Source organism: Tamandua tetradactyla, chromosome 8 (genome assembly GCF_023851605.1).
Source record: "Tamandua tetradactyla isolate mTamTet1 chromosome 8, mTamTet1.pri, whole genome shotgun sequence".
Classification (NCBI taxonomy): Eukaryota; Metazoa; Chordata; class Mammalia; order Pilosa; family Myrmecophagidae; genus Tamandua; species Tamandua tetradactyla.
Genome location: NC_135334.1, coordinates 71,607,538 through 71,623,788, shown reverse-complemented (window position 1 = coordinate 71,623,788; position 16,251 = coordinate 71,607,538). Strand labels below are relative to the sequence as shown.

The 16,251-nt window shown below is 39.4% G+C and overlaps 1 protein-coding gene across 7 annotated transcripts in view; it reads right to left on the bottom strand.

Annotated features, from left to right (window-relative positions):
- The window catches only part of C2CD3 (C2 domain containing 3 centriole elongation regulator), a 235,253-nt gene that overhangs the window by 185,261 nt on the left and 33,741 nt on the right, over positions 1–16,251 (bottom strand). For all 7 annotated transcript variants that reach the window (XM_077113600.1, XM_077113599.1, XM_077113596.1 and 4 more), the window contains exons 6-7: positions 14,522–14,654; positions 12,051–12,179 (exon numbers count right to left, since the gene is read on the bottom strand). In XM_077113600.1, the coding sequence (XP_076969715.1) occupies positions 12,051–12,179; positions 14,522–14,654 (262 nt within the window). The remainder of the gene's footprint in view (positions 1–12,050; positions 12,180–14,521; positions 14,655–16,251) is intronic.

Below are 16,251 nucleotides of genomic sequence, written 5' to 3'. Positions count from 1 at the left end.
CTTCTACAGCTGATTACATCTGTGGTGGGCTAATGGGCATGCCTTCCACAATGAGTAACATTTAACTGAATTAGCTGGAGGCTTAAAAGAGAGATTAGAAGAGAGTTCATCATAGCTCCATGGAGCTCAGACCCAGATGTCTGGGAATGCTGAAAGGAATCGTCCTGGGGAAATCCACTGGAACTCAGAAGCCAAGAGGGAAGACCAACAAATGTTGCCACATGCCTCACCACATGACAGAAAAACTCAGATGAAAGCTAGCTGCCTTTCCTCTGTGGAACTGTAAATTTGTAACTAAATTAATCCCTTTATTAAAAGTCAGTTCATCTCTGGTGTGTTCCATTCCAGCAGCCTTAGCAAACTAGGAGCATGCATCTTGTCTTGGGCATGTGCATGTGACCCTACGGGATATGAATGTCCCCTCTTCCCTAGGAAAGAATTTCTTCATGATCCCGGGCACTGTATATCCTACAGCCTGTATTCCCTTTCCCCGGGCAGCCACTTTATTGCTCCCCCCCACCTCCAGCATTCTGTACGGGTGCTCCATGAGCTGCCTTTCATATGCAGGGAAAGCGTTCTAGGACTGAAAGTTCTTCAGGACACCATCAGGCAGATTGGGCCAGACATATATGCTCCAATATGTGCATGAAGGTTACTCTGCTCCCTCTAGAACTGGCAACAGTGAGCTTTGGGCCAGCTGTGTGCTGAGCTGGTGATGGGTGAGGGAAGGGCTAAAAGGCTTTTTGTGATTCAATGCTAGTCTTGTTACTACAGTCCTCAAAGTGCTTTCTGGAGCTTTCAGAAGAGTATTTCTGCCAGTTCTTGCTGGCTATTGAAAGATTCTGAGGGCAGATGAGCCCTGAAGCATTTCACTTCACCATCTTGATCAAGGCAGGGTTTTAGTGTGGTTCTAATGTGCATTTCCCTAATGGCCAAAGATGTTGAGCATCTTTCCATGTGCTTATTGGTTATCAGTAAATCTTTGGAGAAATATGCATCTAAGTCCTTTGCCCATTTTTAAAAAACCATCACATAGTTGTGTATTCATCACTAGGATCATCCTTATAACATCTGCATCACTCCATAAAAAGAAATAACAAAAGAGAAAATCCATATATCCCATACCCCTTACCCCCTCTCTCACTGACCATTTGTATTGCATTCTACCCAATTTTTTCTTTTACCCCTTATCCCCACCCCCATTATTTATTTATTTTGTCCTTATTTTATCATAAGATTCAGCAAATCAATCTCATCTTCAGGCTCCACTTCTAATTCTAATTCTCTTGCTATTTCTACCACGTTTGCTGTTACTTCCTCCACATAACTCCTGGACCCCTCAAATTTATCCAAGAGGATCAGAATAAACTTCTTCCAAACTCCTGTTAATGTTGATAATTTGAACTCCTTCCATGAATCACAAATGTTCTTAATGGCATTAAGAATGGATTCACATTCTAAATTAAGAAAACTTGTATTCTTAACGGCATTTAAAATGGTTAATCCTGGCGCCCCGCAGCAGCCGAGCCGCCCGACCTCCCTACCCCCTCTCTCTCTCCGCCGGACCGCCGCGCGGCGCACGCGCCCCGCAGCAGCCGAGCCGCCCGACCTCCCTACCCCCTCTCTCTCTCCGCCGGACCGCCGCGCGGCGCACGCGCCCCGCAGCAGCCGAGCCGCCCGACCTCCCTACCCCCTCTCTCTCTCCGCCGGACCGCCGCGCGGCGCACGCGCCCCGCAGCAGCCGAGCCGCCCGACCTCCCTACCCCCCTCCTCCCCCTCCTGCTCCGGCTGCTCTCCAACCAACACGGTGCCCTCTTCCCCCGCTTTCACCGTGCTCCTCCGCCACCAGCCTCGACAGCCTTGCCGCCCTCACCTTTCCTCCTCCAGAACAACTACTGGGGGAGTGGAGATAATACAGAGCAGCTCCCGGAGCCACGAGGGAAATCAAAGGGACAGCGTACCCCATCCTGGAACGGCTGACTATCTGGGAGAACCAGCTCCGGTGAGATCACCAAGGGGCACGGGCTTTCCTGGGTGGGACAGCAAGCGACCAGAGTCCCTCCCTTCCACCTTCCCAGGCCAGCTGGTAGAATTGGACAGGCGGTCCCCTTAGGCCGCGGCGGCTGGTGCCCCCACCACACGAGGCCCCCCGGAACAACTGAGATAGTTGGGTCGGAAATCCCCAGACTGCGGAGAACAGTGACCGGGGGATCCCTTCCAAACACGTGACTCCCCCGTCGGCTGGGAGCAGTGCACTCTCCCGGGCTGAGACAGCTGGCGCCCTCCCGCCACGCTTGGTGCCCTGGGCCGACTAGCTAGTTTGGCCGGACGCTCTCCTGTGCTGCGACAGCCGGCGACCCTCCCCGCGTTTGGAACCCCGGGCCGGCTGGCATTCTTCCGGGACGCTTCGGTTGCCGGGCCTCCCCTACGGCGAGAGTTTTCCAGAGTTGAGGGACCCACAGCAACTTTCGCTGGTGGAACCCACAGACAGGCGTGTGCCACGTGTGCCACCTACTGGGCAGGATAGGAAGAACAGAACCCAGAGACTGCGCAGAAAAATCTTTCAACCTGTGGGGTCGAACACCCGGGGAAATCTGACTAAATGCCCAGACGCCAGCAGAAGATAACGGATCACGCTCAGAAAATTGAACATATGGCCCAGTCAAACGAAGAAACCAATAGTTCAAATGAGATACAGGAGCTGAAACAACTAATGCTGAATATACGAACAGAAATGGAAAACCTCTTCAAAAACGAAATCGATAAATTGAGGGAGGACATGAAGAAGACATGGGCTGAACATAAAGAAGAAATAGAAAAACTGAAAAAACAAATCACAGAACTTATGGAAGTGAAAGATAAAGTAGAAAAGATGGAAAAAACAATGGATACCTACAATGACAGATTTAAAGAAACAGAAGATAGAATTAGTGATTTGGAGGATGAAACATCTGAACTCCAAAAAGAAACAGAAACTATCCGGAAAAGAATGGAAAAATTTGAACAAGGTATCAGGGAACTCAAGGACAATGTGAACCGTACAAATATACGTGTAGTGGGTATCCCAGAAGGAGAAGAGAAGGGAAAAGGAGGAGAAAAACTAATGGAAGAAATTATCACTGAAAATTTCCCAACTCTTATGAAAGACCTAAAATTACAGATCCAAGAAGTGCAGCGCACCCCAAAGAGATTAGACACAAATAGGCGTTCCCCAAGACACTTACTAGTTAGAATGTCAGAGGTCAAAGAGAAAGAGAGGATCTTGAAGGCAGCGAGAGAAAAACAATCTGTCACATACAAGGGAAACCCAATAAGACTATGTGTAGATTTCTCTACACATAGAAACCATGGAAGCTAGAAGACAGTGGGATGATATATTTAAGTTACTAAAAGAGAAAAACTGCCAGCCAAGACTCCTATATCCAGCAAAATTGTCCTTCAAAAATGAGGGAGAATTTAAAACATTCTCAGACAAAAAGTCACTAAGAGAATTTGTGACCAAGAGACCAGCTTTGCAAGAAATACTAAAGGAAGCACTAGAGTCAGATACAAAAAGACAGAAGAGAGAGACATGGAGAAAAGTGTAGAAAGAAGGAAAGACAGATATGATATATATAATACAAAAGGCAAAATGGTAGAGGAAAATATTATCCAAACAGTAATAACTCTAAATGTCAATGGACTGAATTCCCCAATTAAAAGACATAGACTGGCAGAATGGATTAAAAAACAGGATCCTTCTATATGCTGTCTACAGGAAACACATCTTAGACACAAAGATAAATATAGGTTGAAAGTGAAAGGTTGGGAAAAGATATTTCATGCAAACAACAACCAGAAAAGAGCAGGAGTGGCTATACTAATATCCAACAAATTAGACTTCAAATGTAAAACAGTTAAAAGAGACAAAGAAGGACACTATATACTAATAAAAGGAACAATTAAACAAGAAGACATAACAATCATAAATATTTACGCACCGAACCAGAATGCCCCAAAATACGTGAGGAATACACTACAAACACTGAAAAGGGAAATAGACACATATACCATAATAGTTGGAGACTTCAATTCACCACTCTCATCAATGGACAGAACATCTACACAGAGGATCAATAAAGAAATAGAGAACCTGAATATTACTATAAATGAACTTGACTTAACAGACATTTATAGGACATTACATCCCACAACAGCAGGATACACCTTTTTTTCAAGTGCTCATGGATCATTCTCAAAGATAGACCATATGCTGGGTCACAAAGCAAGTCTTAACAAATTTAAAAAGATTGAAATCATACACAACACTTTCTCGGATCATAAAGGAATGAAGTTGGAAATCAATAATAGGCGGAGTGCCAGAAAATTCATAAATACATGGAGGCTCAACAACACACTCTTAAACAACAAGTGGGTCAAAGAAGAAATTGCAAGAGAAATTAGTAAATACCTAGAGGCAAATGAAAATGAAGACACAACATATCAAAACTTATGGGATGCAGCAAAGGCAGTGCTAAGAGGGAAATTTATTGCCCTAAATGCCTTTATCAGAAAAGAAGAAAAGGCAAAAATGCAGGAATTAACTGTCCACTTGGAAGAACTGGAGAAAGAACAGCAAACTAATCCCAAAGCAAGCAAAAGGAAAGAAATAACAAAGATTAGAGCAGAAATAAATGAAATTGAAAACATGAAAACAATAGAGAAAATCAATAAGACCAGAAGTTGGTTCTATGAGAAAATCAACAAGATTGATGGGCCCTTAGCAAGATTGACAAAAAGAAGAAGAGAGAGGATGCAAATAAATAAGATTAGAAATGAAAGAGGAGACATAACTACTGACCTCACAGAAATAAAGGAGGTAATAACAGGATACTATGAACAACTTTACGCTAATAAATACAACAATTTAGAAGAAATGGACAGGTTCCTGGAAAGACATGAACAACCAACTTTGACTCAAGAAGAAATAGACGACCTCAACAAACCAATCACAAGTAAAGAGATTGAATTAGTTATTCAAAACCTCCCTAAAAAGAAAAGTCCAGGACCAGACGGCTTCACATGTGAATTCTATCAAACATTCCAGAAAGAATTAGTACCTACTCTCCTCAAACTCTTCAACATAATCGAAGTGGAGGGAAAACTACCTAATTCATTCTATGAAGCCAACATCACCCTCATACCAAAACCAGGCAAAGATATTACAAAAAAAGAAAACTACAGACCAATCTCTCTAATGAATACAGATGCAAAAATCCTCAATAAAATTCTAGCAAATCGTATCCAGCAACACATTAAAAGAATTATACATCATGACCAAGTAGGATTCATCCCAGGTATGCAAGGATGGTTCAACATAAGAAAATCAATTAATGTAATACACCATATCAACAAATCAAAGCAGAAAAATCACATGATCATCTCAATTGATGCAGAGAAGGCATTTGACAAGATTCAACATCCTTTCCTGCTGAAAACACTTCAAAAGATAGGAATACAAGGGAACTTCCTTAAAATGATAGAGGGAATATATGAAAAACCCACAGCTAATATCATCCTCAATGGGGAAAAATTGAAAACTTTCCCCCTAAGATCAGGAACAAGACAAGGATGTCCACTATCACCACTATTATTCAACATTGTGTTGGAAGTTCTAGCCAGAGCAATTAGGCAAGAAAAAGAAATACAAGGCATCAAAATTGGAAAGGAAGAAGTAAAACTATCACTGTTTGCAGACAATATGATACTATATGTAGAAAACCCAGAAAAATCCACAACAAAATTACTAGAGCTAATAAATGAGTACAGCAAAGTAGCAGGCTACAAGATCAACATTCAAAAATCTGTAGCTTTTCTATACACTAGTAATGAACAAGCTGAGGTAGAAATCAAGAAACGAATCCCATTTACAATCGCAACTAAAAGAATAAAATACCTAGGAATAAATTTAACCAAAGAGACAAAAAACCTATATAAAGAAAACTACAAAAAACTGTTAAAAGAAATCACAGAAGACCTAAATAGATGGAAGGGCGTACCGTGTTCATGGATTGGAAGACTAAATATAGTTAAGATGTCAATCCTACCTAAATTGATTTACAGATTCAATGCAATACCAATCAAAATCCCAACAACATATTTTTCAGAAATAGAAAAACCAATAAGCAAATTTATCTGGAAGGGCAGGGTACCCCGAATTGCTAAAAACATCTTGAGGAAAAAAAACGAAGCTGGAGGTCTCGCGATGCCTGACTTTAAGGCATATTATGAAGCCACAGTGGTCAAAACAGCATGGTATTGGCATAAAGATAGATATATCGACCAATGGAATCGAATAGAGTGCTCAGATATAGACCCTCTCATCTATGGACATTTGATCTTTGATAAGGCAGTCAAGCCAACTCACCTGGGACAGAACAGTCTCTTCAATAAATGGTGCCTAGAGAACTGGATATCCATATGCAAAAGAATGAAAGAAGACCCATCTCTCACACCCTATACAAAAGTTAACTCAAAATGGATCAAAGATCTAAACATTAGGTCTAAGACCATAAAACAGTTAGAGGAAAATGTTGGGAGATATCTTATGGATCTTACAACTGGAGGTGGTTTTATGGACCTTAAACCTAAAGCAAGAACACTGAAGAAGGAAATAAATAAATGGGAGCTTCTCAAAATTAAACACTTTTGTGCATCAGAGAACTTCATCAAGAAAGTAGAAAGACAGCCTACACAATGGGAGACAATATTTGGAAATGACATATCAGATAAGGGTCTAGTATCCAGAATTTATAAAGAGATTATTCAACTCAACAACAAAAAGACAGCCAACCCAATTACAAAATGGGAAAAAGACTTAAACAGACACCTACCAGAAGAAGAAATACGGATGGCCAAGAGGCACATGAAGAGATGCTCAATGTCCCTGGCCATTAGAGAAATGCAAATCAAAACCACAATGAGATATCATCTCACACCCACCAGAATGGCCATTATCAACAAAACAGAAAATGACAAGTGCTGGAGAGGATGCGGAGAAAGAGGCACACTTATTCACTGTTGGTGGGAATGTCAAAGGGTGCAACCACTGTGGAAGGCAGTTTGGCGGTTCCTCAAAAAGCTGAATATAGAATTGCCATACGACCCAGCAATACCATTGCTAGGTATCTACTCAAAGGACTTAAGGGCAAAGACACAAACGGACATTTGCACACCAATGTTTATAGCAGCGTTATTTACAATTGCAAAGAGATGGAAACAGCCAAAATCTCCATCAACAGAAGAGTGGCTAAACAAACTGTGGTATATACATACGATGGAATATTATGCAGCTTTAAGACAAGATAAACTTGTGAACCATGTAATAACATGGATGGACCTAGAGAATATTATGCTGAGTGAATCCAGCCAAAAACTAAAGGACAAATACTGTATGGTCCCACTGTTGTGAACGGACATTCGAGAATAAACTTGAAATATGTCATTGGTAACAGAGTTCAGCAGGAGTTAGAAACAGGGTAAGACAATGGGTAATTGAAGCTGAAGGGATACAGATTGTGCAACAGGACTAGATACAAAAACTCAAAAATGGACAGCACAATAATACCTAATTGTAAAGTAATCATGTTAAAATACTGAATGAAGCTGCATCTGAGCTATAGGGTTTTTTTTTGTTTTTGTTTGCTTGTTGGTTTGTTTGTTGTTGTTGTTTTTTACTATTACTACTACTTTTATTTCTTTTCTTTATATTGACATTTTATATCTTTTTCTGTTGTGTTGCTAGTTCCTCTAAACTGATGCAAATGTACTAAGAAACAATGATCATGCATCTATGTGATGATGTTAAGAATTACTGAGTGAAAAAAAAAAAAAAAAAAAATGGTTAATCCTTTCCAGAAGATTTTCAATTGACTTTTGCCTAGATCTATCAGATAAATGCCTTACAAAATGTACATCTTCAAAAATAAGACTTTAAAAATCTAAATGATTCCTTGATTCATAGGCTGTAGAATGCATGTTATGTTAGTAGGCATGAAACAACATTGTTGTACATCTTGACTCTTGGGTAACCAGGTGCATTGCAAATGAAGCAGTCATATATTAAAAATAATCAGTTTTTTCTGAACAGTAGGTCCTAACAGTGGGCTTAAAATATTCAATAAGTCATATTATAAACACATGCAGGGTTATCTAGCCTACATTTTTCAATTTATAAAGCATAGACAGAGTAGATTAAGCGTAATTCTTAAGGGCCCTAGGATATTCACAATGGTAAGTGAGCACTGACTTCAAGTTCAAGTGACCAGCTGCAAATAGCCCCTAATAAGACAGTCAACTGTCTTTTGAAGCCAGGTATTGTCATCTCTCCAGCAATGAGGTTATAGATGGCATCTTCTGCCAATATGAGGCTTTTTTTGTCTACACTGAAAATCTTTTGTTTAATGTAATTATCTTCATCAATTATCTTAGCTGGTCTTCTGGATAACTTGCTACAGCTTTTACATCTGCACTTGCTGCTTCATCTTGCACTTCTATTTTACACAGATGGCTTCTTTCCTTAACGTTATGTAACAATCTCTGCTAGCTTCAAACAATTCTGCAGTTTCCTTACCTTTCTCAGTATTCATAGAACTGAAGAGAGTTAGGGCCTTGCTCTGGATCAGGTTTTGGCTTAAGGGAATTTTGTGCCTCGTTCAATCTTCTATCCTAGCAGCTAAAGCTTTCTCTGGATCAGCAATAAGGCTGTTTTCATGTTTTCAGTCAAGTAGCACATTTAGTTTCCATCAAGAACTTTTCCTCTGCATTCATTAACTGGCTACCCATTTGGTGCAAAAGGCCTAACTTTTGGGCTATCTTGGCTTTCAACAAGCCTTCCTCACTGAGCTTAATAATTTCTAAAATTTTGATTTAAAGTGAGAGACCTATGAGTCTTTCTTTCACTTGAACACTTAGAGGCCATTGTAGCCCTACCCTCACAGTTGGGCTTGATATCATTGACTCTAGAGATCTGCTAACTATAACTCTACAAAGAACAAACTTTTAGTCATTCATATGGGTGAGGGATTGACAGTCTCTTGGTTCTGCGAGTTGAGGAGAGTAGTATAATAATAATAGCTGACATTTATTGGGAGGTTACTCTGTGCTAGGCAGTATTCTAAATTTATAGAAATTAACTCACTCAATCTATAGAACATATTATCATTCAAATAAGACATATTATTATGCCTGCTTTGCATTTGAGGAAACTGCAGAAGAAAAGGTTAAGTAACTTAAGTAAGTTTTACCACCAGTGAGAAGCAGAGCTCAGATTCAAACATAAGCAGGTTAGGCCTCATGACTAACCTCTACATTAACAGTCTCTAGGTCTTGAAGCAAGAGTGGTGCAGGATCTAACTGCTGCTATTTTTCTTAACCAGTCTTTGTGTTTTTAGCCTCAAATGCAGACACTGCCTTCAGAGATATATACTGTTTCTAATTCCTGCCTCTTTCTGGGCTTCTACAATCAAATTGTTGGCCTTCTAGCTCAGAGTATGTATAGCTTTTGGCACTTTTATAGGTTGGTTACTGTGATGGTTAGGAGTTCTGGTGCTAACTTGGCCAAATGATTATGCCCCGTTGTCTGGTCAGGCAAGCACTGGCCTGACCGTTGTTGCAAGGATATCTTGTGGCTCGCTGATAAACTGGAAGGCTGATATATTAAATCAACACTCAGTTGATTCTACCCGTGGCTGATTCTATCTGTGACCAAGAAGGCAGGTCTCCCACAATGAAATAATCCAATCAGATGAAGGCTTTTAAGGGTGAAAAGAGACTCTTTCATTGCTTCTTCAGTCAGTAATCCTCTCCTGTGGAGTTTGTCTAGATCCTTCACTGGAGCCGCCAGCTTCACAGACTACCCTCTGGATTTTGGATTCTTCCATTCCCATGTTTGCATGAGATATCTTTATAAATTTCATATTTACAGACAGCTCTGTTTCTCTAGAGAACCCTGACTAACGCAATTACTCTTACTCATCTGCTTTCTGGTTTCCAAAATTTTGTTAACATCTTTCATTGCTGTTCTTAGTGGTTCTTAGGTTCTTGTAAACTTAAGTCTCTTCTATTATTTTATCAACATTTTACTGAGGTTTAAAAAAAGTAGTGGGTACTTGAATTTTTGGTTTTCTCTTGCCTAAAGACTGCTGGATCAATTAATCTTTATAATCCATGGAGTCACTACAGCAAAAATTCTAGGGGTCTTTTTGACTCTTTGCCCTCTCTTTAGTCAACTAATCAGTCATGATGTCCTGTCAATTCAACCTTTGTTTTCTTACTTTTCCACCTCTAGTAGGGGGAAAGATACCTTACATACCTTCCCATCTTTCCTTTTCAAATGCTTTTCCATACTATTGCTAGAATGATCTTTCTACTCTTTTGCTCAAAACACTTTTGAGGATTAGCCAGTAAAAGTCTAAGCTCATTAACATAATTTCAAAGTCTTTCAAAATATGGCTTTACTAACTTTTCATATTACAACTCTACTCACTCTGTCTACCCTAACATTAGCCATACCAAATCATTCTGTAGCCTTGCCACTTACCTCTAAGAAATCTAAACTTTAGCCAAATGCAGCTAATTGGAGTTTGCAAAACATACCTGTTCTCTCACATATTACTTTTAACTACAATGCTTTACTACCCTTCCAAGACAAATAATATGGATAGTATTTTATTCAGGAGATAACAGTGAGCCTGGCTCAAGGGCACATGCTAGTAATAATATTAACAATAATAGTAACAATACCACTTATTAAATACCTACTATACATCAAGCATAATGTTAGTATTTTATGTTTATCATTTCTATTCTCACAACAATTTTTCAAGGTTATATATAATTCCAATTTTAATGACCACTCTGTGCTGCAGAAATATTTGCTTAAGGGTACAGAGCTAATAAGAGATAGACTCTGGACTTCGACTTCTGTCTGCCTAAAATCTACTCTTTTTTCATTATACCATGATATTACTTTTATTGGGAAAAGAGAAGATAAGAATAGAAACAGAAGCCAAGGCTAAAGATAGTGTTTTATTTAGTAGGCAATGAGGAGTAGTTCAAGGAAGAGGGAATGATTTGGTTATTCTAAGAAGTATTGCTTTAGGAAGATGAATCTGCTAATGTCCACAATGACCTGCCCCAATCAAGATGCCACAGTGAGAAACTCCAGGGCTCCATGCCCCCACAGAAGCTTTGAACAACATGCAAGGACTCGCAGAGACATCTTTCTCAAAGATCCAGAAAACAATTAAAGGATTGCAGTGACAGGGCAAGCATGCTTGCTGGTTCTTCCCCTATCTCCTATCCTGGAACCAGTACATACTCTCAGTGAAAAACTCTGGTTCTAGAATAAGCAGTGTATCCTTGTGCACTTACTAGGAACATGTATGTCTAGGCCACACTGTGTGGTGGCAGCTTGAAGGATTGAGCCAGGACACCGGTCATGGGCTTACTGTTCCAGAACTTGCCCTGCGTATAAGAAGGAAGCTCACAAATCTCTCCTACAGAATGCTGTAGAACAGTCAAATGGACGCTGCTTAGGGCACAGGATCGCTGGCTGTGGAACTCACAGTTTAGTGCCTGGGAATGCGAGGAAATGCCATTTCCTATGGATGAGGGGATATTCCGATCCATGCTGGGGAATTCCTAGGATCACACATACATTTCAAGGACAAGGCATATACACAGAAAGGACCAGGGAAGGCACTACACCTTTGCTCAAGCTATTTTCTAAACTCACTGTAGGTTAAGCTCTGAGGGAGAGCACTTGCTCAGGACAATTTGCAAAGACTGGGAAAGGTGTTTTCTTATTCTAGCTAGTTCCTGACATTCAAAGATCTGTCATAACACTAGCTTAACAGACAGACAGCTCAGAGTCTAAATTCCAGCAATAACACATTAAAATACCAAAATGTCCAAGTTTCAACAAAAGATTACGAAACATACAAAGAAATGATGTACACAATGAATTGGAGGAAGAATTTAAAAGAAGAACGCTACTTAGTAACTCTTACCTGCCTAATAGCAGCTGTATGGCTCTAGAATCAGCTCTTATGTCATGTTTCCAAAATGTATTCTCAGTCGGAGGGAGAATATGATCTTGAATGTTGCCTTTAAACTGATCCCTAGACTTGGCTCTGATTCTAAGGTTTGGAAAAATAATCAGTTACTCAGACGGGAAAAATATAAATCATAATAAACTGAGCTATGAGTTGATAGATGGAGTAGACCCAATACTGAAAATGTAATATACTTTAAACAGCTTTAGATATTTGTAAAATTTACAATTCACAAAGCCCTTTCTCACACTAAAATCTTAATTCATTTCTGTGATATAAGAAGAAAAGAATATCTCCATTTTACATAAAAGAATGCAAATTCAGAGAGTTCAAAGAATTTACACATTTACCCATTTAGGAAATGCCAGCCCTAGGACTAGATTTTGACTATCTTAATTCATATTTTAGGCTTCTATTTTACCATATTAAGAATTATTTGCTGAACATTTCTAAGATTATTTATTCCATAACATGACAGAAAAACACAGGTTAAAAGTCATTAACGAATTAAGATGGTGGCTTAGTGAAGTGTTGGATTTAGTTCCTCCTCCAAAGCAGCTAGTAAATAGCCAGGAACAGTACAGAAAACTGCTGAGTTAGTGACCGGACACACAACATACATTCTGGACCAGCTGGACTGGCTGCAAGCCCACCCAGAACCATGAGTCCCCCAAACCATGGAAGCTGGTGCCCCTCCCCCACAGGCTGCTTCCCAGAGGGGAAAGGAAAGAGAGTTTACCAGCAACAGGGGCTGAGCGCAATCAAACTCCAATTGTGGGATTAATTAACAAATTCTGACTACTAAAAATAAGCCCTCAGCTCAGCTGAATCTCAAGTAAAAGCAGAGGTCACTGGTTTTTGCCCCAGCACAGAATGGGCAGGGCTAACGGAAAAAGGAAAAAAAAACACAGAGGAGTTTTGGATTTGAAAAGGTCTGGGCCCTGGAGGAAAGGAGGGGGCACATAGGACCTGGAGATACACAGAGCAATGTACCAACTTAAGCTCCTGACTGGCATCCCCGAGGAACGGGGTCCTGCTCTCAGGGATTTTTCTCTTTCATTGTGGTGGCTTTGTTTCTACAGCTCTTTGGATACACCTGCAAGGTTTCTTGGGCTCCACTGCCGTGGCATAGGCAAATTTAGCTTGTTTGGGTCTTCATCTGGAGCCTGTGCCTTCCCCAGGAGAGGGGTGGGGCCCATCTTATGTGGAATCCCTCCCTCAAGGAGTTCAGACCCCAAGATCTGGAAAAATGAAGCGATTAAAACCAGACTACAACCTCTCCTCTGTCTCCACCACACCCCCAGCAGGGAAAGTCTACTGAAGTTAAAGGTACCACATCACCTTGTGCTGGTGGGACCTGCAGGCAGACAAGTGCCACATACTGGGCAGGATAGGAAAAATGGAGAGTCCAGAGGCTTCATAAGAAAGACTTTCAATCTGCTGGATCTCACCCTCAGGAAAAACTGATGCAGGTGACTCTTTGCTTCTGACAGAAGGCCAGTTTGGTCTGGGAAAATCTGGCTGGGGTCTATAATACCTAACCAGACCCTCCTAAGTGGGGTAAAAAAGCACCATACAGGCAGGGCAAGAAACAAGAAAACAAGAACTGAAAAATTCTGATCTGATAAACAAAACCTAAGCTAGAGGTCCATAATAAGCTGAACAGAATGTCAAGGAACAGACAGACAACAAAGTCATCTAGCAAGAAAATCCTAGCTAAAAAAAGGTGAAAATAATCTCCAGAATAAACTAATTCAGGTAATTAAATGCCTAGACGCCAGCAAAAAGTAACAAATCATACTAGGAAAACTGAAGATACGGCCCAAAGAAAAAAACCAACAATTCAAATGAGATACAGGAGTTGAAAGAATTAATTCAGAATGTTTGAACAGACATGGAAAACCTCATCAAAAATCAAATCAGTGAATTGAGGGAGGATATAAAGAGTGCAAGGAATAAACAAAAAGAAGAAATCGAAAGTCTGAAAAAACAAATCACAGAACTTATGGGAATGAAAGGCACAGTAGAAGAGATGAAAAAAACAATGGAAACCTACAATGTCAGATTTCAAGAGGTAGAAGATAGGATTAGTGAACTGGAGGATGGGATGAGTACTTTATGGTACTTATCTACCTTATGGAGAGATGACTAAAACATATGGATTAAAAATAAATAGATATGGGGGAACAAATGTTAAAATAAATTTAGTCTATTGAAATGCTAGTGATCAATGAAAGGAAGGGGTAAGGGCTATGGTATGTATGAATTTTTTTCTGTTTTCTTTTTCTGAATTGAGCAAATATTCTAAATTATGACGATGAATATATAACTGTGATAAAAAAAGAATGTTCATATTGTATGTTGGTTGGTTTTATTAATAAAAATTTTAAAAAGTTATTAAGAAATTAAGTGTAAGGGTAACTTACCGTGTTGATGTTCTAAGAAAATCTTCTTCTACTGATGGATGAGCTTCATCCAACAACATGGTATTATCTGGGTTTGAGTTCATTGCCGAAACCGCCATGGCATTACGAAGTTTATTGCCTTGTTCAATGAGCGCTGAAGAAGGTAAAAGCAGAATATGGAAACTCTAAAATCTAGTAGAAATGCTTGTAATGTTCAGCATACTTCCTTTTATCTCAGGACTTACTGCAATGTTTTATAAGGGCTTCCCTATTAGCTTGAAAATTCCTTGAAGATATACACTTAACAACAAATGTTTACTGAGCTTCTACTATGTGTATTGTTACAGATGCTGGCATTATGGCAGTGAAGTTTGTCTATGCTCTGGAGAGAATGACATCTTCAGAGGAGTCATTATATCCATTCATTGAGTCTTCCAATTAGTGTTTAGTTACAATAAAGCTAGTAAAATCTATACACTATTTTTGTATCTCAATATCTTATTGGATCCTGTTATGATAAGAGTTTTAAATTCAAACTTACCCAAGAAACACTAACAACCAGACCAGCTAAACCTTTAGGGCATATAGTGACAATATATTTCAATATGTTTTGTTTGGCCTGCACGGTTGGTTAGCATAGTTTTTATTACCAAAATAAAAAACAGTAACAACAAAAACAACAGGTCTAGGTAAACAATGAACCTACAGAAGGGTAAAGCAGAGAACTTTACTCTAGAGTTTTACACAATAATGGACTGGAGCTGAGGCGCAGTTGTTCAGTTTAACAGGACATGAGCTCCCCTGCTCCTTATTCTTGCCTTCATTCATAGCATTTATGTGCTTGCTTGGCCCCTGAAGTTATCTGAGTTTGCTAAAAAACAAATCATTTAATAACTCTGAGCCTATGTCTTCATTTTAAAAATGGGCATAACAATCCCTACTTCACAAAGTCAGCATAGTAGCTAGCACATGAGTGCTCAATAAATGGTAGCTGTTATGTCCAGGCTAAAAATCTCTTGGTGGTCCCTTCACCATTCTAGCTACTCTCCTTTGAAGGAATTCACCTTCTATTAGATCTTTATTTTGATGTTATTTTTTCAGTGAGGCCTTTTTGCCAATATATGTAAAACCAACATGCCCTCCTCTCACCTTTCCCATTTCATTTCACCCCGCTGCCATTCTCACCATCTAATACTATACATTTACTTAATTATCTGGTTTATCATTTGTCTTCCCAATGACAATATAATATCCACAAGCAGGAATTTGTGTCTTTGGTTTTTCAACTGCTCTATTCTTGATGCCTAGGAGAATACTAGGTACTTAACAGGTCCTGAATAAGTAACTGCTGAATGAACAAATATCTTTCTCAGTGTCTGGTGTCTAGTCCCACACAAAATATTCCAGGTGTGAGCAGATAAGCTGAGTATAATGGGACTATTTTCTTTTAGTTAATATAAAATTAATAGTTTATAACTTGGAATTCATTTTAAAAAAAATAGGGGATTATGGATTATTTTAATTGAAAAAGTATGAACAGAATCTTTCTTCATTAACAAATTTCCTTATAATGTTAATTATGTACTCAAACAGTTATTTAAAAGACTTTTCTGCTAATGCTACTAATACTCTATTTTGGCAATTTTACTTGTAATGCTCCTGACAGCAGAGATGTATGGTCAAACATTAAAGTCAGTATAATGTAAGACGCCTCAATTGCTTTTATTATAACACTCTATAAAATAAGGTGA